At 46.2% G+C, this 24034-nt stretch overlaps 1 protein-coding gene across 1 annotated transcript in view; it reads right to left on the reverse strand.

Annotated features, from left to right (window-relative positions):
* Positions 1 to 505: 505 nt before the first annotated feature.
* rps6kc1 (ribosomal protein S6 kinase polypeptide 1) overlaps positions 506 to 24034 on the reverse strand; it is a 51173-nt gene continuing 27644 nt past the window's right edge. The window contains exons 3-16 of the mRNA XM_038962265.1: positions 23467 to 23587; positions 23135 to 23250; positions 22619 to 22712; positions 22444 to 22503; positions 21903 to 22334; positions 21125 to 21249; positions 20889 to 20987; positions 19735 to 19782; positions 18896 to 19028; positions 16066 to 17823; positions 15098 to 15187; positions 8664 to 8746; positions 5402 to 5497; positions 506 to 2611 (exon numbers count right to left, since the gene is read on the reverse strand). Of these exons, the coding sequence (XP_038818193.1) occupies positions 2510 to 2611; positions 5402 to 5497; positions 8664 to 8746; positions 15098 to 15187; positions 16066 to 17823; positions 18896 to 19028; positions 19735 to 19782; positions 20889 to 20987; positions 21125 to 21249; positions 21903 to 22334; positions 22444 to 22503; positions 22619 to 22712; positions 23135 to 23250; positions 23467 to 23587 (3357 nt within the window). The 3' untranslated portion in view covers positions 506 to 2509. The remainder of the gene's footprint in view (positions 2612 to 5401; positions 5498 to 8663; positions 8747 to 15097; positions 15188 to 16065; positions 17824 to 18895; positions 19029 to 19734; positions 19783 to 20888; positions 20988 to 21124; positions 21250 to 21902; positions 22335 to 22443; positions 22504 to 22618; positions 22713 to 23134; positions 23251 to 23466; positions 23588 to 24034) is intronic.

Genomic DNA, 24034 nt, shown 5'->3' on the forward strand with positions numbered 1-24034 from the left:
AATTCCTTTACAGTCTCACACACACACACACACACACACACACAGTGGTCAGTGCGGTGGAGTGAACCTCTCACCCTGTGTGTAACTAATGAGTCAGGTCTTGATATTAACCAGCAAAACCCATAATCAGTTCTTACTAAGGCACAGCCAGGAACTAGAGTCACTGAACCTGATACACTGGCAATTCTAAAAACTCCTTACTTGTGTGTGTGTGTGTGTGTGTGTGTGTGTGTGTGTGTGTGTGTGTGTGTGTGTGTGTGTTGGCTTCTATCAGGGTCAGGGTGATACTCAGCAGGACTGACAGCAGCTCTTTAGGAGTGTCATCACTCCTACTGATCAGAGAGAGGGACTGTATCCCCAGAAACACACACCCGGCAGATCCACCATGAACTGAGTACAAATGGCAGATGATAAACCACTGACTAAAACCACTTGTCCACTACAAAACACACACCCAGTTATATCCACACATACAGGACTAAGAAGCAGATCCCCACCACTGATAGATGATCCAGATGTGTGTTTATTAAGTTGTATTCCAGAGAAGACAGACTAATACATAAAACATGTGTAAGTGAGAATAGCTAGATACAGTAAGAAACATACAAAACCAACTATTGTAGGCATACATACATCTCTCACTGGTAGTGTTTGGCATCTCAGAGAATAGGTCATTGTAGGACATGGATAGTGACTAAGTGTACGGCTAACTGCTAGGTCCATGCCATGCCGTTAGTCAATCAATTAACCAGAGAGCCAGAACAAAATAGAGGAATCAATCAGGTTTGAATAGGGATTTTCAAATCATCAAGGTGTCCAAGTACTGGTCTATAGTCAGTTTTTCCTCGGAGTAGTTTATGGTTATATTGGGTTAGTGTAAGCTGATCCTAGATCTGTGGTTAGTTACAGGCAGTATGTGATGCGCAGGAGGCAGTATGTGATGCGCAGGAGTTACATTGGGGGTGACAGTGTTCTGCCATTTTAACAAGGAAGGCAGCATACAGTGGGACTTGTAATAGGCGGAGTCTGTCAGGTCATCCGATGGGAGCTCTACATTCATTGTAAAAAAAATTGTGTAGAGGCAGTGAGTGATTGAAAATAGTAGGTATTGGTCAGAGTAGAAGTGGACACCAATGAGGATTGGGTGTGAGACAGATGAATATAAATGACATTACAAGTTACCTTGACAACACACAGATGGGGAGTTTTAGGCTACATGACAATGGACATGACGAGATCAATGCATGAACATCAATTATTGAATCTATAATAGTTGTCTTTTCATTAAATATGATATATAATATATTATCAAATGCACAGAAGAACACTGATGTACAGTAGAGGGTTTCTCTGGCTAAAAAAAAAAACGCACCTTCGACTATATCATTCAGACAACCCTACAAAAACATTACTCAACCATAATCCAACCAATATTCACCCTTCATTCAACCATGGCAAATGTTATACAATGCATCTCCCGTGTACAATGCCAGTGTTTCCCCTATATTCATCTAGCAGTGGCCAATCGTTGTCAAAACTCCCAAAAATATGTAGTTTTTTTTTTTATGCAAAAATTCAAATAACTTTCAGGATAAAATGTTTTCAGTGTAAACGGAAATGACTAAAACCAGATATAAAAGTAGGTAGAAAAGCTAAGAGCTATATATTTTAAAATAAGATCATCTTTGAGAACTAACAATCACCAAAACAAAAACTAGACAGTCCGGGAGAATCTAAAAGTCAAAAAATGGCATGGGGCCCCATAGATGTTATGTTTGAGTCACTCAAATGGCTTATGCCGTGTTCTTATGCTATGACAAAATGTGTAGAATTGCAGGAAACTAGCTTTAAAAGTAAAAAATGTTCTCACCGCCCCACAGCAAAATGTGTTGAATTATGTGTAGAATTGTAGTAAAAGTGTAGAATTGCAGGGAATTAGCTTTAAAACAGTAACATTTTCAGTTCGCCCCATGGCAAAGTGTAGAATTGCAGGATATTAAGGTTTAAAACAGCAACATTCTGGCTCTGCGGCCAAGAGGAGGGCATCTACAATTTTAGGTCGGAGAAAACAGTATGCAACCTATCAATACAGGGGAACGTACATGGACTGTGAAATGTCAGAAGACCGTTGGTTGTCTTGTTGAAATAATAAAACGTTTCATTGACTTTGTGAACCACCCTTCCATAAAAGCACTAGTTAGTTTATTGCACCACATGCATCATGTCTCAACAGTCTAAGCTGCTCAACATGAGGAAAAAGAGAACGTCAGTGAGAGTAACATGTACAAGGTAGGTGTGTAGACGATTTGACCAACTCCCCAACAAGAGTTCACTTGTTGACACTGGCCATGTCTGGGTGTACGTGTGTGTGTGTGTGTGTGTGTGTGTGTGTGTGTGTGTGTGTGTGTGTGTGTGTGTGTGTGTGTGTGTGTGCCCACCCTGTCAGCAGCTCGATCCGCCAACAGCATTCATTTCTGACCACCGTCCACCGTCCCACAATGCACTGGGCTTATTTGGGCCAGTCCACTCGGCCAAAGAAGGGATGTGATTTGATGTCCTCTGCTCCTGCCACCCCCGCCCCCAGCCTCTCTATGGGGTTGAACTGGAGAAGCTACACCCACAAAATATAAAAACAAACGCTATTAACACTCAAGCGGTGGAGAACAAACTATTTCGCTGATATCTCACATAGCAAACTAAGCAAAGTGAAAATCAGTGAAGAGAGCTTTCCTGATCTAAAACAGGTCATATAACGTGCACACATAATATACATCTGGGTGATTCCACGCCAGCATGAACAGAAAACATTTTTGGTATCTTAGATTGTTCTGGAAAAACTCATAGAAACTTGTGTTTGACATGCTTTTTACATTTGTGTGTATATATATATATATAAACCTGCAAAATCGGCAGTGTATCAAATGCTTGTTCTCCAGTGGGGAGAACAAGCATTTGATACACTGCCGATTTTGCAGGTTTTCCTACTTACAAAGCATGTAGAGGTCTGTCATTTTTATCATAGGTACACTTCAACTGTGAGAGACGGAATCTAAAACAAAAATCCAGAAAATCACATTGTATGATTTCTAAGTAATTAATTTGCATTTTATTGCATGACATAAGTATTTGATACATCAGAAAAGCAGAACTTAATATTTGGTACAGAAACCTTTGTTTGCAATTACAGAGATCATACATTTCCTGTAGTTCTTGACCAGGTTTGCACACACTGCAGCAGGGATTTTGGCCCACTCCTCCATATGGTCCTTCAGGTTTTGGGGCTGTCGCTGGGCAATACGGACTTTCAGCTCCCTCCAAAGATGTTCTATTGGGTTCAGGTCTGGAGACTGGCTAGGCCACTCCAGGACCTTGAGATGCTTTTTACGGAGCCACTCCTTAGTTGCCCTGGCTGTGTGTTTCGGGTCGTTGTCATGCTGGAAGACCCAGCCACGACCCATCTTCAATGCTCTTACTGAGGGAAGGAGGTTGTTGGCCAAGATCTCGCGATACATGGCACCATCCATCCTCCCCTCAATACGGTGCAGTCGTCCTGTCCCCTTTGCAGAAAAGCATCCCCAAAGAATGATGTTTCCACCTCCATGCTTCATGGTTTGGATGGTGTTCTTGGGGTTGTACTCATCCTTCTTCTTCCTCCAAACACAGCGAGTGGAGTTTAGACCAAAAAGCTCTATTTTTGTCTCATCAGACCACATGACCTTCTCCCATTCCTCCTCTGGATCATCCAGATGGTCATTGGCAAACTTCAGACGGGCTTGGACATGCGCTGGCTTGAGCAGGGGGACCTTGCGTGCGCTGCAGGATTTTAATCCATGACGGCGTAGTGTGTTACTAATGGGTTTCTTTGAGACTGTGGTCCCAGCTCTCTTCAGGTCATTGACCAGGTCCTTCCGTGTAGTTCTGGGCTGATCCCTCACCTTCCTCATGATCATTGATGCCCCACGAGGTGAGATCTTGCATGGAGCCCCAGAACGAGGGTGATTGACCGTCATCTTGAACTTCTTCCATTTTCTAATAATTGCGCCAACAGTTGTTGCCTTCTCACCAAGCTGCTTGCCTATTGTCCTGTAGCCCATCCCAGCCTTGTGCAGGTCTACAATTTTATCCCTGATGTCCTTACACAGCTCTCTGGTCTTGGCCATTGTGGAGAGGTTGGAGTCTGTTTGATTGAGTGTGTGGACAGGTGTCTTTTATACAGGTAACGAGTTCAAACAGGTGCAGTTAATACAGGTAATGAGTGGAGAACAGGAGGGCTTCTTAAAGAAAAACTAACAGGTCTGTGAGAGCCGGAATTCTTACTGGTTGGTAGGTGATCAAATACTTATGTCATGCAATAAAATGCAAATTAATTACTTAAAAATCATACAATGTGATTTTCGTTTTAGATTCCGTCTCTCACAGTTGAAGTGTACCTATGATAAAAATGACAGACCTCTACATGCTTTGTAAGTAGGAAAACCTGCAAAATCGGCAGTGTATCAAATACTTGTTCTCCCCACTGTATATATATATTTTTTATAATGATGAAAGTGGCCATGTTAGGCCCTTTTCAGACCTATACATACCTCCTGTAAGACCCTATGATCCGTACATGATACAGACAACATCTTGCTGTCATTATACTCCAAGATGTATCATGTACGGATCACGGATCATAAGGTCTTACAGAGGGCATATATAGGTCTGAAAAGGGCCTAAAATGGCCACTGTCATAATGACATTCAAAAAAATAAAACGCATGAAAAGCATTTCATAAAAGCATTTTGTAAAAAGCATTTCAGACATCCTTCCTCCCAATGAAGTTTCTATGTGAGAATTGCCAGAACAATACGAGATACTAAAAATATTTTCCGCTCACACTGGTGTGAAATCGCACATCTGCCATGTATTCATTAGCTCACTCATTATAGCATCTATGCATTCATTAGATAATGTATTTGTGACATAAGACAGTTTTAAAACGTGTGTAATGGCTGTTCTCCATGCCTATCATCACACCATAGGACATTCCATAGTAATCCATTATTAAACCCGGGCATGAGCCAATCAAAATGTCAGTCTGACTGTCATTAGATGGTGTCTTCTCACTTACGGGGTACCAATCGTGACTTTTTATTATAACGCATCACACACGCTGTATTAGATAGATAGACAGGAGCAGTATGAATGCTACCCAGTTTATATTAAACATTGGAATGAGGAATTAGCAAGGGAACTTTAGCCTTGTGCGAGCTACGTTAAATATAGGATGTATTTATACACAGTGCCTGTGTTTACTTTAGTACATGAAGTACTCATCAGTACAGAGGAGAATAGAAGAGATGAGTAGTCAACAGAAGGAGGAGCAGCCACAATGTGTATTATAGAACAGAAGAGTACTGACCTCCACCAGTAGCGACATAGCCTCCTCAGATACAAACTCAGGGACGTTGAGGGCCGTGTGGCGACTGATACCAGCTGGGTGGCACTGCAGCAGAGACTGGGGAGGAAGAGAAACGCACATTATGCACATAAAAAACATGCTCACACAATTACACGTATTTATTTGACACCCGGTTGGATCATATTATTCTAGCTCGGTGTCATTCAGACGGTGAAATGTTATCCAGCCTGGATCAACCTCCATAGTCTCAGATACACATCAGACAAACCCCAGTTTATTTATCTGTTTCCGTCACTACAAAAGCTGTTCAAGTTTCGGCTACTCCCTGTGTGAAGCTGCCACAGAGGCAGACAGAGACAGACCCCCAGCCTGCGGAGGCCACTACAGGAGAAAAGCTGACTGGATAAACAGAAGACAAGAGAGAGGGAGAAAACACCTGAAATAATACTGATCATAGCAGAGATAATATCAGTGTGATTTCACTGGGCTGTTGCTCTTCCTTGTGACCTAATGGAAAAGGTTGTTTTTCACATGGGGAGAGGTTAGTGGAAGAGATGGAAGGGGGAACTCAGACAGACAGTTATTCTGTTGAAGTCACTATAAACATGCGTTACAAAGGGAAGAGCTCTATGCAAACAGAGTCAGGCAGGTGGTAATGTAATTGGGTGTGTGTGCACCTACACCACAGGTAGTCATAATTACTGTGTTACAACAAGCCCTTGAGATTTTACTTAAAAACCCAACGCAGCCCAAATGTGGAAAAACATAAGCCAAGTAAATACACTGAACAAAAATATAACCACAACAAGTCTTGGTCCCATGTTTTATGAGCTGAAATAAAAGACCAGAAATTTTCCATTAGCACAAAAAGCGTATTTCTCAAATGTTGTGCACAAATTTGTTAACATCACTGTTAGTGAGCATAATCCATCCACCTGACAGGTGTGGCATATCAATAAACTGTTTAAACAGCATGATCATTACACATGTGCACCTTGTGCTGGGGGAAATAAAAGGCAACTCTAAAATGTGCAATTTTGTCACACAACACAATGCCACAGATGTCTGAAGTTGAGGGAGCGTGCAATTGGTATGATGAGTGCAGGAATGTCCACCAGAGCTGTTGACAGATAATTTAATAAGATAATTTGGCAGTACGTCCAACCGGCCTCACAACCGCAGACCCATCCATGTATGGCGTCATGTGGGCGAGCGGTTTGCTGATGTGAACATAGTGCCCCATGAGGGCGGTGGGGTTATGATATGGGCAGGCATAAGCTATGGACAATTAACACAATTGCATTTTATTGATGGCAGTTTGAATACACAGAGATACCGTGACGAGATCCTGAGGCCCATTGTCGTGCCATTCATCCACCGCCATCACCTCATGTTTCAGCATGATAATGCACAGCCCCATGTCACAAGGATCTGTAAACAATTCCTGGAAACTGAAAAATGTCCCAGTTCTTCCATGGCCTGCATATTCAGACATGCCACCCATTGAGCATGTTTGGGATGCTCTGGATCGACATGTACTACAGCGTGTTCCAGTTCCCGCCTATATCCAGCAACTTCGCACAGCCATTGAAGAGGAGTGAGACAACGTTCCACAGGCCACAATAAAAAAAAAACTCTGTGAAGGAGATGCGTGGCGCAACATTAGGCAAATGGCTGACTGGATTTCTGATCTAAGCCCCTACCTTAATATATTGTTTTAAGGTATCTGTTACCAACAGATGCATATCTGTACTCCCAGTCATGGGAAATAGATTAGGGCCTAATGAATTTATTTCAATGGACTGATTTCCTTATATGAACTGTAACTCCGTTAAATGTTTGAAATTGTTGAATGTTGTTTATATATTTTTTCAGCATAAAATATTTGTATGTGTGCTTCCCCTTATACAGTCATTTGTGTGTGTGTGTGTGTGTGTGTGTGTGTGCGTGCGTGCGTATGTGAGATTAGCATGGAAAAACCCTGTTAGTTCATCAGTTAGATCGGTTGCTCTTTCCAACACATGCTGCAGGAGATATGGCTCAGATCCCAGCAACAGTCAAGATCGCCCTGGGCAAAATCTTATCCTGCAAGGATCAAGAGCTCCTCTGTGTGTGTGTGTGTGTGCAAGGATCAAGAGCGCCTGTGTGTGTGTGTGTGAGTGTGTGTGTGTGTGTGTGTGTGTGTGTGTGTGTGTGTGTGTGTGTGTGTGTGTGTGTGTGTGTGTGTGTAATATACCTCAACTAAAATCCTCAAAAGAGAAATCTGTGGGTTTGTTGAAGTTCTGCCAGTAAGTGTATTCACAATGTTAAAACAAACTTACAACCTGGCTGTTCGTTTCATCTGTTTCAGCTAGTGATGGGAACTAAAGATCGTTCAGATGAAACTACGCCACTGGCAGTCAGTTAGGATTTATTCAAATTTAAGGACAATTAAAAGTTTGAGGAGTGTTCTGGACCTGTCACGAGTGTGTGTCAGTGTTCTAGAAGACAGTGATATCACCCTCCTCACCAGTCCTCGTCTACCCCTGACCCAGGAACAGCCACAGCAGTACATCACCAAGAGATCTGCCCTGTTCTCCCACCTCTATACTGATCTAAGGTCAGTCAGCTCAGCCCAAGGAGTCCTGAGAGCTGGCTCTCTCTTCCATCCCAGCCCTGATCCAGGGACAGAGAGCCAGGAGAGGGCCCAGGGAGAGGTGACCCCCTGCCCCAGCAGATGGAGCCCAGGCTGGGGGAGAAAGTCACACCGCTGCCCCTGGCACCAGCCGAGAACCAGGGGGAGAGACGGGAGCCAAGACGCAACTACACACAGACACCTCCAAACACACACACACACAAACAACAGACACACAGGCATATATGTATGTATGTATGTATGTATGTATACATACATACACACACACACATCCACCCTGGCACAGCTAGCCAGCCAGGGAGAGAGGGGAAGATCCAAGACGCACCTACACACAGACACCACAAAACACCTTCCACACACACACCTGACAGAGATAGAGTCACATGTCCACCCTGGCACAGCGAGAGCGATAGCCAGCGAGAGCCAACATATACCACCACACAGATGTCTTCACTGCCCCCGCACACACACAGGCATCCATCTAACACACACACACACACACACACACACACACACACACACACACACACACACACACACACACACACACACACACACACACACACACACACACACACACACACACACACACACACACACACACACACACACCATTTGTCCTCTTACCTTGCCTATGAGCAGCTCAAACAAGATGGCTCCCAAACTCCACCAATCACACGCTGCCGTCTCCTCGCTTATACCGCCCACCTCTACAACAAAGGAGAGAGAAGTGATAATAGGACATGTAGCTGACAAAACATCAGTTCTGACTTGTGATTAGCGCGATTCCTTTAAATTCACTATCCCAAAATTAAAATAGCACATAATAACACTATGAAATGACAACGACTTAATATTTTATTTAATTAACATATTACACACACAAACCAGTGAGGAGCCAAATGTGTGTGTGTGTGTGTCTCGTAAAGGGGTGATTTGCATAATAAAAAAGCAGTCAAATTGAGGAAACCGTCTGTGCTGCAACTTCACACCATCTGCATGACCTGACCTCACACACAAAAACATTTGAGAAGCGCACACACCCCTCAGAAACCCACAGTAACACACACACACACACACACACACACAAACACAAACACGGTACCAACCAGACACTCCTTCAGAAATGCACACACTTCTCCAGTCCAGAGACACAATACATGATAATACACTTCCACTTAAAGCCTTCGTCAACATTTCCCTCCTGCCCTCCATTTCATCCTCATGTTAGTTCCAGCTGCCTTGTATTAAACATCACTAGTCTGTCGTCCTGTCTGTTAGTTCCAGCTGCCTTGTATTAAACATGACTGGTCTGTCATCCTGTCTGATAGTTCCAGCTGCCTTGTGTTAAACATCACTGGTCTGTCGTCCTGTCTGTTAGTTCCAGCTGCCTTGTATTAAACATCACTGGTCTGTCGTCCTGTCTGTTAGTTCCAGCTGCCTTGTATTAAACATCACTGGTCTTTCATCCTGTCTGTTAGTTCCAGCTGCCTTGTATTAAACATCACTGGTCTGTCGTCCTGTCTGTTAGTTCCAGCTGCCTTGTATTAAACATCACTGGTCTTTCATCCTGTCTGTTAGTTCCAGCTGCCTTGTATTAAACATCACTGGTCTGTCGTCCTGTCTGTTAGTTCCAGCTGCCTTGTATTAAACATCACTGGTCTGTCGTCCTGTCTGTTAGTTCCAGCTGCCTTGTATTAAACATCACTAGTCTGTCATCCTGTCTGTTAGTTCCAGCTGCATTGTATTAAACATCACTGCTCTGTCGTCCTGTCTGTTAGTTCCAGCTGCCTTGTATTAAACATCACTAGTCTGTCGTCCTGTCTGTTAGTTCCAGCTGCTTTGTATTAAACATGACTGGTCTGTCATCCTGTCTGATAGTTCCAGCTGCCTTGTATTAAACATCACTGGTCTTTCGTCCTGTCTGTTAGTTCCAGCTGCCTTGTATTAAACATCACTGGTCTGTCGTCCTGTCTGTTAGTTCCAGCTGCCTTGTATTAAACATCACTGGTCTTTCGTCCTGTCTGTTAGTTCCAGCTGCCTTGTATTAAACATCACTGGTCTGTCGTCCTGTCTGTTAGTTCCAGCTGCCTTGTATTAAACATCACTAGTCTGTCATCCTGTCTGTTAGTTCCAGCTGCATTGTATTAAACATCACTGCTCTGTCGTCCTGTCTGTTAGTTCCAGCTGCCTTGTATTAAACATCACTAGTCTGTCATCCTGTCTGTTAGTTCCAGCTGCCTTGTATTAAACATCACTGGTCTGTCGTCCTGTCTGTTAGTTCCAGCTGCCTTGTATTAAACATCACTGATCTGTCGTCCTGTCTTCTATTGTTTTCAATTCAATGCTATTTTCCAGGCAGGTCTTCTGGAACTGCAAAAGCAAAACCAAATCCACAAACATTAAATTCCCACCTCTATACCGTATCTCTTGTTCCGTTAGTCTTTCTGTTCTACCACTGAAGACAAACCTCCATGTTCCCCCTACACTGTAAGACCCTGTCAAGGTGAACGTGGTGTCGGCCGTGCGTCCTTCCTCTAACCCCACCTCCCTCTCTCCCCCCCTCTCCCTCTTGTTCCATCTCTTCCTCCCTGGGCTCTCCAGGCCCCTGGCTCTCTCTCCCACAGAGGAGGTTAGGGGAGCAGGGACACACAGCCGGAGTGACAGGCAGGTCGGCTGGGGGGGCCACTGGTGCATGTGCCATTTGTGTGTGGTGTATGTGTGTGTCAGTGCTCTTGTCTGTGTGTTTGTATGTGGGTGTGTGTTTGTCCGTGCGTGTGTGTGTGTGTGTGTTTGTGCGTGCGTGCGTTCCACTGGGCACCAGATGGCCCCTTGTGTCTCTCTCCGCTCCTCTCTCCAGAGGGGGGCCTGGTAACCCTGGGGCCGGGGCCCAGGAGTCAGAGCGCGTGTGCCCAGCGACCAGGCTCCTCAGCTGGGGAGGAGGAGAGACAAAGCTCCCTCTCCTCCAGGATGCTCCAGGGGGTTCTCTTTCAGCCAAGGTTAGAGAGCCCCAGTTGGGGCTATGATACTCCTCGCTCTGGCCGCCCTTAAAGGAACATCCAGCCAGCGCTCGCTCACACGCTCTCGCACACAACTGAGCAACCAGTCTTCAGGGCTCCCCATGACCACCGTTTTGACAGCCAAGGAGAAGAGATCGTCATTGAACAGACTAGTGATACCTGCGTGGGTATGAGCTTGGGGGGAGGATACTGGACACACACGTCTCACAGCAAGGTCAATTGTCATCACAATGGATTAATGTCTGAGGAGCTGCAGGGAGAAGACAGCGGAGCTGGCTACACTTACCGCTCTGTCAGAGCAAGGCAGGAAGAGAGAGAGAGGGAAAGAGTGGGTCACTAACAAAACCCACTCGTACAGTATGCCTCCGTTTTATATGACTATAATACACACGTGAGTTCATTAAAAATGGCTCCTTTCCACCTTGTCTTTCTTATTTCATCTAAAGGGATGGGAGCCTCTGCTGATCTTTACAAAAAGAGTGAAGTCAAGGGAAGGCCAAGCCAGCTAAGAGACAGTGAGTGGAGCCACACAGTGTTCTCAGCCCAGGTGTGATGTCTAACGGCAGAATCGGAACACAACTTCCCTTTTCTCTACAGCAAAGGAGTTCCCTCTTCCTCGGTCAGTTGTTTAAGAAAAGCACTCTCTCCTCTCATCTCTTAGGGCCAGGAGGAACATTCTCTCTTCTCCTCTCTCTTCTCCACTTCCCCAAAACCAACCGACTGCCATTGTTCGAAGGGGAAGTGATGTAGGAGGAAGTGAAGAGAGGAGGGCCGGAGAGTCTGGAGCTTCTCACGCTTCAGGTAGAAGCAGTTAACGTTAACCACAGATGTACTTACTGTGGTGTTGAATACAATAGGGAGAAGGGGAATCTAAGGCCTATCTTTAAGTGAATCATACAATAAGTGACAATGCACATATTATTATCAAAACCATTGTCACTAAATAACATGCTGTTAGTTTGATGGAGAGGAGGGATATAAAAGAAAAATAATATTTTGGGGGGGGATTTTTTAAATAAACAGAAAAGCACTCTGGTGTTTACAGAATCAGTTCTAATCTCAGTTAAAGAGATAATAAACAACTAATAGATCAAAATAAAATAAATACTTTCCCAGTCCCCTCCTATGTTTTTGGGTGTGAGTGTGTTGAAAACATGTTGTCTCTCTCTCTCCCTCTTGACACAAACACACACAGCGCCCTGTCACAGCAGGCACCCTGCAAGCTCTCTGGCAAACAATCATAAATCTGTCATCAGGAATGAACCATAGCTGGGACTGACCCTGTCTGGGTAAACAGCAATACATAAGGGGGTGGAGTAAGTACATCTGTGGGAGGGGGGGATTACAGAATGACATTGAGGTAGATAGAATGAAAGACAGAATGGAAAAAGAGCGTGAGATTGAAAGAGAGTGAAAAGTACGAGAGAAAATGAGTGAGAGTGAAGGCTATAAAGCAGAGATAGGTAAGTCAGACAGACACTCACAGACAGAGCATGAATCCCCCTGCTGGATCCTCATGGCTAATACAACTACCACATGCTGCCCAATGAACAGTGCTCAACCAGATGCGGAAGTAACCACCGACACATAAATGAGATACACTTTGAGATCTGAGATACACCTATAATGGACCTACAAGTCCATCTACGCAGAAGCTAATCGGTAGTCACCACACCCTTTTAAAATAACCCAATATCTTTCACAAATGAAAGTAGTACAGCGAACAGCTGACCTACACACTCCCTAACCTCTGCCTGCTTATTCCTCCCTCATCTGTCCTTAGTGCCTCTCCTGCTGACCTCTGGGGCTTGATCATTTGACATACACTGAGCATACAAAACATTAAGAAAACCTTCTCTTTCCATGGCATAGACTGACCAGGTGAAAGCTATGATCCCTTATTGATGTCAGCTGTTAAATCGACTTCACCCAGTGTAGATGAAGGAGAGAAGATAGACTGAAGAAGGATTTTGAAGCCTTGAGACAATTGACACATGGATTGTGTATGTGTGCCATTCAGAGCGGGAATGGGCAAGACAAAAACGGGGTATGGTAGTAGGTGCCAGGCGCACCGGTTAGTGTCAAGAACTGCAACGCTGCTGGGTTTTTCACGCTCAACAGTTTCCTGTGTGTATCAAGAATGGTCCACCACCCAAAAGACATCCAGCCAACTTGACACAACTGTGGGAAGCATTGAAGTCAACCTGGGCCAGCGTCCCTGTGAAAGGCTTGACACCTAGTAGGGTCCATGCCCTGACGAATTGAGGCTGTTCTGAGGGCAAGGGGGGGGGGGGGGGGTATGGGGTGCAACTCAATATTTGAAAGGTGTTCTTAATGTTTGGTATACTCTGTGTATGTCCCTCGGTGTCGAGTTCCTATCTCCATTATAATGCCTTAACACACGGACGGTGTTCTGCTGCTCTGGACTGCCTGCCCGTCTGCCTGCCTGCCTGGGGCTTCTGGAATATAACATGAGTGGAAAGAGATGGAGCTTTGCTTTCATACATATTGCACTCTGCCATACATTTGGTTTGGACAAGAAGGATTGGGAAGAGGGGGTGGGAGAGAGAACTTAAAAGTATATAAAAGTATATACATCTGTCATTTTTTCTTTAATCCAAAGCGACACACACAGTATGTTAACTATATTTGTCGCACGTCGTCTGGTGTTCCAGTACAGCGTCATGCGCCATCAGTGTTGCACGTACGCACGCACACACATACAAGGTGCGGTAGAGTCTTGTGTGTAACAGCAGTGTGTTTAGTCAGCCTTTAAACAGCATGCCAGGGCTTCCACAGGCATGCTCAGGCCACAGGAGAGGTCAGTCACACCACACCAACACAGGCTGGCGCCATACTACCCTCTACAGGACACCCCAGGAACTACATTCAGTTCCTAAATCTATACATTTTTTTCAGTCCATTTTAAGCCTTTTAAAATATGTCAAAACTATAGATGACAGTAATCGCGTGTCATTAATACTCACAGAAAAGGTTGGTCTTCTGTGCATCTGTGACTAGGTTTAATTCTCTGGGAAATGTGTTGGTTTAAAACTTGTTCATGTTATGAGGCGGCAGGTAGCCTAGTGGTTAGAGCGTTGGGCCAGTAACCGAAAGGCTGCTAGATCGAATCCCTGAGCTGACAAGGTAAAAATCTGTCGTTCTGCTCCTGAACAAGACAGTTAACCCACTGTTCCCTGGTAGGCCGTCATTTTAAATAAGAATTTGTTCTTAACTGACTTGCCTAGAGGTAAAAAAAAAAAAAAAGACATCACTGAATGAGAACTCTCAAGGCATGCACACCAAAACGACGTGTGTTATCTGTAGATCTACACGTATGAATGAATTGGCTCTACTGCCATTTAAACCCACTTTCCCGAGGCCCCACATACATAGTGAACTGTTTATGTGGCCTTGCTCCTGTATGAATGAGGCCTTTGTGGGAGATGGGAGGGAGAGTGGCCTACTTCTGCCTGTGTGTCTGCATAACATGAACCTCTACACAGCCTCACTACTAAACTACTGAGGCCTTCTGCTCTGGAAACACACACACACATTTTTGAACAATTGAGTACCACAGTCATAAAACCCGGAAATGGTTCCAATCGTTTTTTGCCTCTGGGATTTCAGAACTACTTCATATAATGTTTGTAGGCTTACCCAGGCGTGACGTTTTGAGAAGTGCGCAAATCTCTCTCGGACAAGGTCACTTCAATCAATAATTAGCATAGCACATTTTTGTGAGTAAATTCAGCCCAATATATTGATGAAAGTCACCTTGTCCGAGAGAATTACACGGCTATCAAAATGTCACGGCAAGCCTACACCAAACACACAAATGTATTTTTTCGTAAAATTCACAATGTGAAAAATGAACGGCGAAAAAACCATTGGAACCATTTCCGTGGTTTTATGACGCGTCCACTGAGGCGGACTATTAGGAAACACAACATGAATGCAGTCAGGTCAAATGGAGGAAACTGCTTTGAAAACTTGGCTAATGTGTTGCCTTGATCTGATCTCTCTGTGTGTCTCTCTCACCTGGTGCACTGTACATGTTAGCGATGGCCTCCCTGTCGTAGGAGTCCTCCACGTCACTCCAGCTGCAGAAATACGTCAGCTCAACATGGCCTAGGAACGAAGGAGCGAGAGAGAGAAAAATGAGTCATGTCAACAAACCCAAAAAAGAACCCTTTCCAACTTATGTCAACACGTACACACACACGTCTCCAACTTCCAAAAACAGTGTTTGTGTCACCCTGACTCCCTCGCTCTCTCTGCACACAACAGTCCACTCAGCTGACCTCTAGAACACTTACACACCTCTTTACCTCCTCCCTCTCTCTCTAACAGAGCTATTCCAGCAGCACACGGCCCCAGTGATTACTCCTGTTTAGCTGCTAACGGCTACCAGTATCATTAGGACTAATGTTGCCATTAGCTAGCCGGTGGCATCAGCCGGAGTTAACCAGACTGATGCACTACACTACTCTTAGGCTGTTGATAGCACTTCAGAACAATAATTACACACAGAGGGGAACACAGGGAGACCAAAACAGCCACTCAGATAATTAGACAAGTGTCCATAACAAGGTACAGAGAAATGATGGGACTAGAAAGGGAAGGAGAGAGATTCAAGCTTCGGTCGGTGTAAAACAAAGATAATGCTTTGGAGGGAGTTTCCAAACCACTGGTATCAGACAGATAGGCGTATGAGTGGCGTGTCCTATCTATATGAATATATCTGGCAGAACTTTAGTAGTTTAAGCTTTGAAGGAAAAGTGAAAGATAATGAAAATTCCCCACCAGTGTGAAATACTTAGTACTTTGCTTCATAACTTCTCTTCTAGTCGACAGAGGAACTTAGATTGAGGCCTGCATATTTCTCCTAACGCATATAACTGGGTCTACACAACACGTATGATGGGCGTTCACTTTTGATGGATAAACGCTATATACAAACACCCATCACAAAGCCCTGTTGCTTCAGTAGAGCTGTGTGATCTGACCTTTGCTGTTGATGAGGATGTTGTTGGGGTTGAGGTCCTTACAGACGATGCCCTCCTGATGGAGTGAGTCCAAGGCAGAGACCATGTCCACCGCCCAGCACCTCACAAACTCCTCTGGAATCCTGGCCTGGGACGCTACAGCAGACAACTGGTCAAGCTCTGCAAACAGCCGAGACACATCCTTATCTGACTCTACCATGTCCTCCACACCAAACACACCAGCCTTACAGGCCTGGAACTGGGACTCAACGCCTAGTGCACTCTCTGCCCCAGAGCTGGCTCCTGTCCCATCCTGACCACAGTTGGAGCCAGCTATCGTCCCGTCTGGGTTAAGAACCAAACTGTCAGGGTGTACCTGTGGGTTCAAAATGGCTTCTAATCTTTCAGGAAGTGAGCTAAGTGAGTCAGCGAATGGAATGTCTGTGATGGAGGAAGAGAGCGGGGCTATAGACACAGCGCTGGCAGGGAGGAAGTCCTTATTCGGGAGTACGGGAGCTCCGGAAGCCATTTTGGAATCTTGTCCGAAGGCCAGGCCACAGTCGTCCCCCAGGGAGGCGCAGGGAGAGGAAGAGGTGGTGTGTTTGTCCCTCGAGGGGAGGGCCCGCACCACAGCCAGCTCCTCCCCCTCCTCAAGTTCATGGTGGAGCTGCAGCACGTCCGGCTGGGTCAACTTAGGGGAGGTTTTGGCCTCCTGGGCCAGACACACCCCCGAGGACACCAGCTCCTCCTGTAGGGCCTCCACTTCCCCAGTTACCCCCACCAACCCCTCCCCACCCATGACCCCAGGCAGGTTGACCAGGAGGTCAGGGGGTCGACCCTCGTCCTCCACCACTGCCTCTTTAAAGGAGATGACTGGTACCGATTCATTAGAGCCCTGGTCACTACCATCCAGACCCCACCAGTCAGACCCACCTCCATGACCTTTCACCTCCTCCACAAAGTCCGACAGGTCTGTGACTTCAGAGCCCAGGTCAGAGGTGGACAGGAAGGGGAGTGGCTTGGAAGGGTCTGGTTTGGGCCTCAGCTCGGCCGAGTCAGGACACCACGTCACCTCGCTAGCACTGTCCTTACTATCGATACGGAAGAACTCCATGGGGGTGCGTTTGGACTGGTCCAACGAGAGGGGAACGGCGGGGGAGAGCAAGGGGCTGAACACCTCGCCGTGGTCCTGCCCGATTTCCTGGCAACGCCCGTTGTTGTGATCCCCGGCCGTCTGAGTAAAGAAACGCAGCTCCTGGGCGCTGATTGGAGAGCAGAGGCTGTCGTTGCTAAGCAGTGAGCGAGTCCTGGAGGAAGTGGTCGTCGTGGTGACGGTGACATCCAGCGACGATGCTTCCTGTCCTCTCGACACACACCCCTCTCCCTCCTTCTCTTCCCCCTCTCCTAGAGCTTCTGGTTCTACCTTTTCTTGCTCGTACTCATTACAGAGATTCAGATAACTGTCGGTGCACTCCTCTAACTCAGAGGTCGCTCCAGAGTCCGGCTGGGGCCTAAGGCGGTCAGCCAGTCCAGGAGGCAGAGCACTCTTCTGGGGGAGGACAAGAGAAGACTCCTCTTGCCTCTGGAGCACACATCCAGAACCAGACCCAGCTCCAGGCCCAGACCCAGAGCTGCCAGAGTCCAAGCCCAGCTTGGGAGCAGCATGTTGGGCAGAGTAGACTGCCGTAGTGTGGCTTTTCTGAATGAAGGGAATGTCGAAGCTGTCCTCCGGGCTGGAGTTACGCAGGAACTTCCCAATGTGAGACCACAGCTTCCCACCTGGACAGAGGAGAGAGAGAGAAGAGACAAAGAGATGGGGAGAATTGAAACTTGTTGAATGATCAAAGTAAGAACATTTTGGTTGGCAAGGTGGGTTGCTCAAAAGGTAAATAGAAGGAAAAAACAACATTATGGTGAAAACAGTTTAATTGTTTTGGGGACTCAATTACCTCAAGGGTCATGATAACATTTAGAAACTGTCCTTGGCAGGCAGAGACGGGCACACTCCTCCCCAAACACACACACACTCACACACTCTAATCCAGCTGTGGTGTGAGTGATTGTAGGACAGCATCTGTTGTGTATGATGAGACTGAATAGGGTGTGTGCTGCTGGCGGTGATAATGATAGTAGGGCAGCACGATCACTTAGGAGGAAAAACAACCACATGTTGGACTGGAGAATGTCACTCAGGTCACTGCCTCCCTCTGTCTGCTCTCAACTACTTTGCTGGCTGTTTGTCTGCTCTTCCCATGTGGGACAGATTCGCTATACTGTAACGCACTAGTTTCACCTGTGCTTTTCTTAGACTTGGATTGTATCTACCATTTGAAGCATCATATCATTTTATCTAGTTTTCCAAATCAAATATTGCGCCAGCCAATCAAATATTTGAATGCCATATGAAAAACGCATTCATTTTCTAAATGATGGTAAACAAAAATCAATAGGTGCATAACATTTTTTTTTTTTTTAAATAAATGTCTTTTCGCAAGTAATACAAGTGTGAGGATAGCAGTTACTCTAACTGCTATCAGAGTCTGTCTCTTTCACACACACACACACACACACACACACACACACACACACACACACACACACACACACACACACACACACACACACACGTTGGTGAGTGGAAAATAAGGAGGCCCAGGTGTTAGCATAGCTAATGAAGCGCAGCACCACCTGGTATTCAGAATAATGACCTGTGACATACACCCAACTCTATCAAACATCTGTCTACAACAAGGGTAGGCAGGCAGGCAGGGAGTGAGTGAAGGGAGGGAGATAAAGGAGAGAAGAGATATGAAAGATAGAGTGAGGGAGACAAAAGAAGTGTGCATCATACCCTCAGCGTAATGTAGCAGAAGAAACACAGTGTCCTCTGAGACAATGAACTTCCTCAGCCGCACCATGTGGGGTACAGAGTGAGGCATGATGGTCCGCTTGGGTCTCCCACAGTCACTGCTCTTCCTCAAGCCCTGAGGGAGGGAGGCCAAGAGGAGGGATGAAGGAGAAACATTGCATTGAGGTTGTGCAAACATTGCCCTGCCAACCCGACTCCCTGTGTCTGTATTCATTAAGACGTATACAGTACATCTGAGTTATTCTAGGCTTCAGTGCAGGAATGAGTGAGAGTGTGTGCGTGTGTGTGTGTGTGTGTTTGTCGTCTGTGCCTGTGGCGTGCTGTTGGATGGCATCTGGCACACGTCTCGCCCCAGAGCAGGAGAGCTGACAGGGACACGGCCATTAGAATCAATTACACAGGTCACACTCAGGGCACATGGTGACTCTCACATACACACCACACCGTTACACTCAGGGCACATGGTGACTCTCACATACACACCGTTACACTCAGGGCACATGGTGACTCTCACATACACACCGTTACACTCAGGGCACATGGTGACTCTCACATACACACCGTTACACTCAGGGCACATGGTGACTCTCACATACACACCGTTACACTCAGGGCACATGGTGACTCTCACATACACACCGTTACACTCAGGGCACATGGTGACTCTCACATACACACCGTTACACTCAGGGCACATGGTGACTCTCACATACACACCGTTACACTCAGGGCACATGGTGGCTTTCACACACACCGCTAGCCTGAATACTAGGGACTGACACACACACTAGTAGGACTACTAATTCACCACATAGACTTACTTTCAAAATAAAGGTCTCCTGGGTTCTCTTGTCCATAACCAGAAGAACCTGAGGGGAAAGACTAAATTAAAATCCAGACATAACATTGCAGTATCCCTCCATCTCTTCCCTGCCTCCCTCCCTCTTAAATCATGTCCGTTTCACCTCCCTGCACCCCCTCCCTTCCTCTCTCTTTCCTGACATCTTCATTTCTTTTCTCCTTCACTTCTCCTCCTCTCTCTGACATCTCCATTTCTCTCCTGCTCCCTCTCTCAGGGGAGAGCTGGAGCATATGTGGCGGGGTGTGTGTGTGTGTGTTTTATTCTCTGTGACCCTGGCTGGGCCCAAACAGGTGCAGGCTAAATGGATATGAATGGAGTTGTGAGTAAACAGAGTGAAAGTGCTAGCCAGGACGCTAATATAATTAACACACCAACATCAGGGACGGGGGAGAGGAGAGGAGGCGCAGGGGTGAGGAGCTCTCTCCATCTGTCCCCCTGTCCCCAATTAAAAGTGAGAGAAGGAGGGAGGAGAAGGAGAAGAGCTGTGTATGTCATTGTCCATTAGGTGACAAAAACTGTTTTTGTTGTCTTTCGTTGGCCGCCATTTTTATATGCACAGAATAAGGGAGCAAATACCCGCAGGTGCTTAGTTGTGTTGCTGAGTTGTGTGCAAACATAGTATGGTTTTAGTTGTGTGTAGGGCTACACTAACACATGTGTTACACTGTGTCCATTTGATATGTGTTTGGTTGTGTAAAGAGCTGTGGCTCTGGCCTGTGCTGAGCTCCATTGATTCTGTGTTGTGCGATGTCCGCTCTGCCTGCCAAGTCATTTCATGCTCCAGTGCTGGAGTCACTTTGCCAGCAGCTGTTTGAGAGGACCAGTAACCTAAACTGACCTTGTGGCACCCCGACACACACACACTGGCTTTCTTTCCTCGTCTCCTTTCCTTGATCCTAGCTGATTTTAAAAAGACATGGATAGGTGAAAACAGGTAACACCGTAGTCTTTCTACTTAGATCCAGGAAAGGAGATGAGGAAACCACTTCAAACTGATGATAACTGCCCACAGGATGCTTATCTATAGTCTAAAGTAGCTTCCTCTCCATCTGCACCAACCTAAAACAAACAGTCTATATGACTGCACTTCAACCCATCCTTCCCCAGACTGACCTTATCGATGACCCCCAGCACCATGTAGGCCCTGAGCTCCTCGGCTGGACTCTGCTGACCCCCTCTGCATGTGGCGGTAGAACATTGTGCCCCCATGGCCTGAGATAGATGGACAAGATTGATTTTATATAACCTTATATAAAGCCAGGCAAGTCATTGAGAAGAAATGTTGTCTTTTACAATAATGATTATAAGGGTGCATCAGTGAGCCAATGAGATTGTTTGTAGCCACTGACCACTGTCTGTGTTGACCCTTGACCCATGCTGTTTCTCAGATGCTGATTGGATATCTGCTCAGCACGCATCAGATACTCAGCCGTCCTTCTCTTCACAGCCTCCCGCCTCGTAGGGCTGGGCTCGCCTGGAGAGAGAGGGGGAGATGGAGGGAAGGAGAATTATGTAAGATACAAACACCAGCCAATAGAACCAGCCAATTCAGATTGCAAAGCCAATCAATCAAATTGTGACGGCAGGTAACCTAGTGGTTAGAGCGGTGGACTAGTAACCGAAATGTTGCAAAATTGAATCACCGAGCTGACAAGGTAAAAATCTGTTGTTCTGCCCCTGAACAAGGCAGTTAACCCACAGTTCCTAGGCCGTCATTGAAAATAAGAATTTGTTCTTAACTGACTTGCCGTGTTAAATAAAAGTTCAAATCAAAATGTAAAAAATTAAATCACGTGCCGCATTTGCACCAATACACAATTTCCCCCTAATCGGGCAGAACTCTGAGGGAGTGCAAGTGCTTGTATGAATACGAGCAAGAGCGAAGACAAGAAAGAAAGGGAGAGAGAAAACGAGAGAGTGTGAGAGGTATTGTGTAGTGTAGCAGTGTGTGTCTGGACTAAGAGCTGTAATTGACGTTTTAAGGGGTGTTGAGTTAATAACAGTCATTAGTGACAAATGGCTGGCCATCGCTTCCTCTCAACAGAACCCATTAACACAGCACAACAAACAAACAAACATATTGTCTCCTCAACAAAGTACCTAGTGTTTCCCTCCAAGGTACCTTACCTTGCACCCCTTGCAGAAGCAAATCCACCCCGCTCCTGTAGTAGGAGAACGCTGATTGGTAGTCCTGCTCTGCTTCCTTCTGCACAGCCAATCGGATGTGTTCGCTAGCCCTGTCCAGGTAGTCTCTCTTGGTTTCCCTGGCGTTAGCGTTACCTCTCCTCAGACTGGAGGGGAACAGCGCTGTCCTGCTGGTTCGGCTGACCTCGGGGGCTGGGGAGCCGGGGGCTGGATTCGAGGTGTGCTGCTGATGGTGGTGCTGCTGGTAGTCATACAGGGGGGGCAGAGAGGGGCTGCTGTGGGTACTGGTGATGGTGCTGGAGCCTCCCAGTGGCTGGTTGGGCGAGCTACGGCCAGAGGCCATGCCATCGTCCAGCTCAGCCAAAGAGTCTATGTCTACGGCCAGGGAAGTCAGGTCACTGTCACTGGACGGACCTGGGGAGGGGACACATAGACATCAGTACAGACAACACACAAATACAGGAGGGTAGACACACACACAGACAATGTTTGTAGAAACACACACACACAATATTGTTTTTACCTCCATATTCAGACTGACTGGTAATGGTCAAATCATCTACTCCACCGAGATCCCTCTGAACTGGGGAGAGAAACACACAGACAATGAGTGATACGAGGGTAGGTGTCCTTTTCCCTCAAATATGAGGTTAAACTGGGATGAAACTGTAATGAATACTCCTCAGGTCCCGCCCTACCTTCAGAGCCGCAGTCTGATAGGCTGTCAGCCAGGAAGTCCAAGAAGGGTTCGGCCGGTCCAATAAGCTCTGAGCCGTCGCTGACCTCCCCTCCCTGAAACACAACCAACCAACAACCAGAGAGAGAGCCCATTGGACAGTGAGCCTATGAGGAGTCAGGGACAGATGTTTATTAGCAACGTGATGCTAGGTGGACCAATACCTTGAAGGTTTGTGTGTGTGTGTTCATGCGTTTCAGTGCAGTGAAATGCCTTTTTTGGCTAGCTCTAACCCCAACAATGCAGTAATCAATAACAATGTAATACTAAAACTAACAAGGTATAACAAAAACACACCAGATATAAAAAATAAGAACACAAGAAAGTAAGCATACTATATACAGGGTCAGTTCCAGTACCATGTGCAGGGATACTGGATCGATAGAAGTAGATATGTATAGGGGTAAGGTGCCCACGCATCAGGATAAACAGAGTAGCAGCAGCCTTTATGATGAGTGTGTGTGTGGTGTGTGTGTACCTTGAAGAAGTCCTGAATGTGCTGGCTGCTGTAGAGGGCTGGGATGTTAGCAGAGAACTGGAGCAGATCTTCTGAGCACTGCCTCCTCTCCTCAATCACCGTCTCATCAAAACGACCTACACACACACACACACACTTATTACACTGGGTTTATTACACACACATCACGTCATGTAATATGTTATTACACACACACATCACGTCATGTAATTACACTGTTTATTACACACGTCATGTAATATGTTATTACAGATGTCATGTAATATGTTATTACACTGTGTTTATTTTACACACACACCATGTCAGGTAATATGTTAATAGCGGCCCCTTACCAAACACTTTGGCCTTGGCGAAGGGTGGGAAGAGCTCTGATTGGCTGAAGAGATTCCTGTGTAGCTGCCAGAGGTCGTGATGAAGTTTCCGGAAATCACTGTACCTCTTCCACACCGTGATCTAGAGAGAGGGAGGGAGGGGGAGGGAGGGAGAGGGGGAAGAAGAGAGGGAGAAGAAGAGAGGGAGAGGGAGAAGAAGAGAGGGAGAGGGGGAAGAAGAGAGGGAGAGGGGGAAGAAGAGAGGGAGAGGGGGAAGAAGAGAGGGAGAGGGGGAAGGAGAGAGGGGAAGGAGAGAGAGGGAGAGGGGGAAGGAGAGAGGGGAAGGAGAGAGAGAGAGAGAGAAAGGTAGTAGCAAGAAAAAAAGTAAGACTCAATATCACTACTCTAGGAACACACACACACACACACACAATGAAACCTCCACACACACAATGAAACCTCCACACACACACACACACACACAATGAAACCTCCACACACACACACACACAATGAAACCTCCCCACACACACACACACACAATGAAATCTCCCCCCACACACACACACACAATGAAACCTCCCCCCAC

The sequence above is a fragment of the Salvelinus namaycush genome, chromosome 24, assembly GCF_016432855.1.
Source record: "Salvelinus namaycush isolate Seneca chromosome 24, SaNama_1.0, whole genome shotgun sequence".
NCBI lineage: Eukaryota > Metazoa > Chordata > Actinopteri > Salmoniformes > Salmonidae > Salvelinus > Salvelinus namaycush.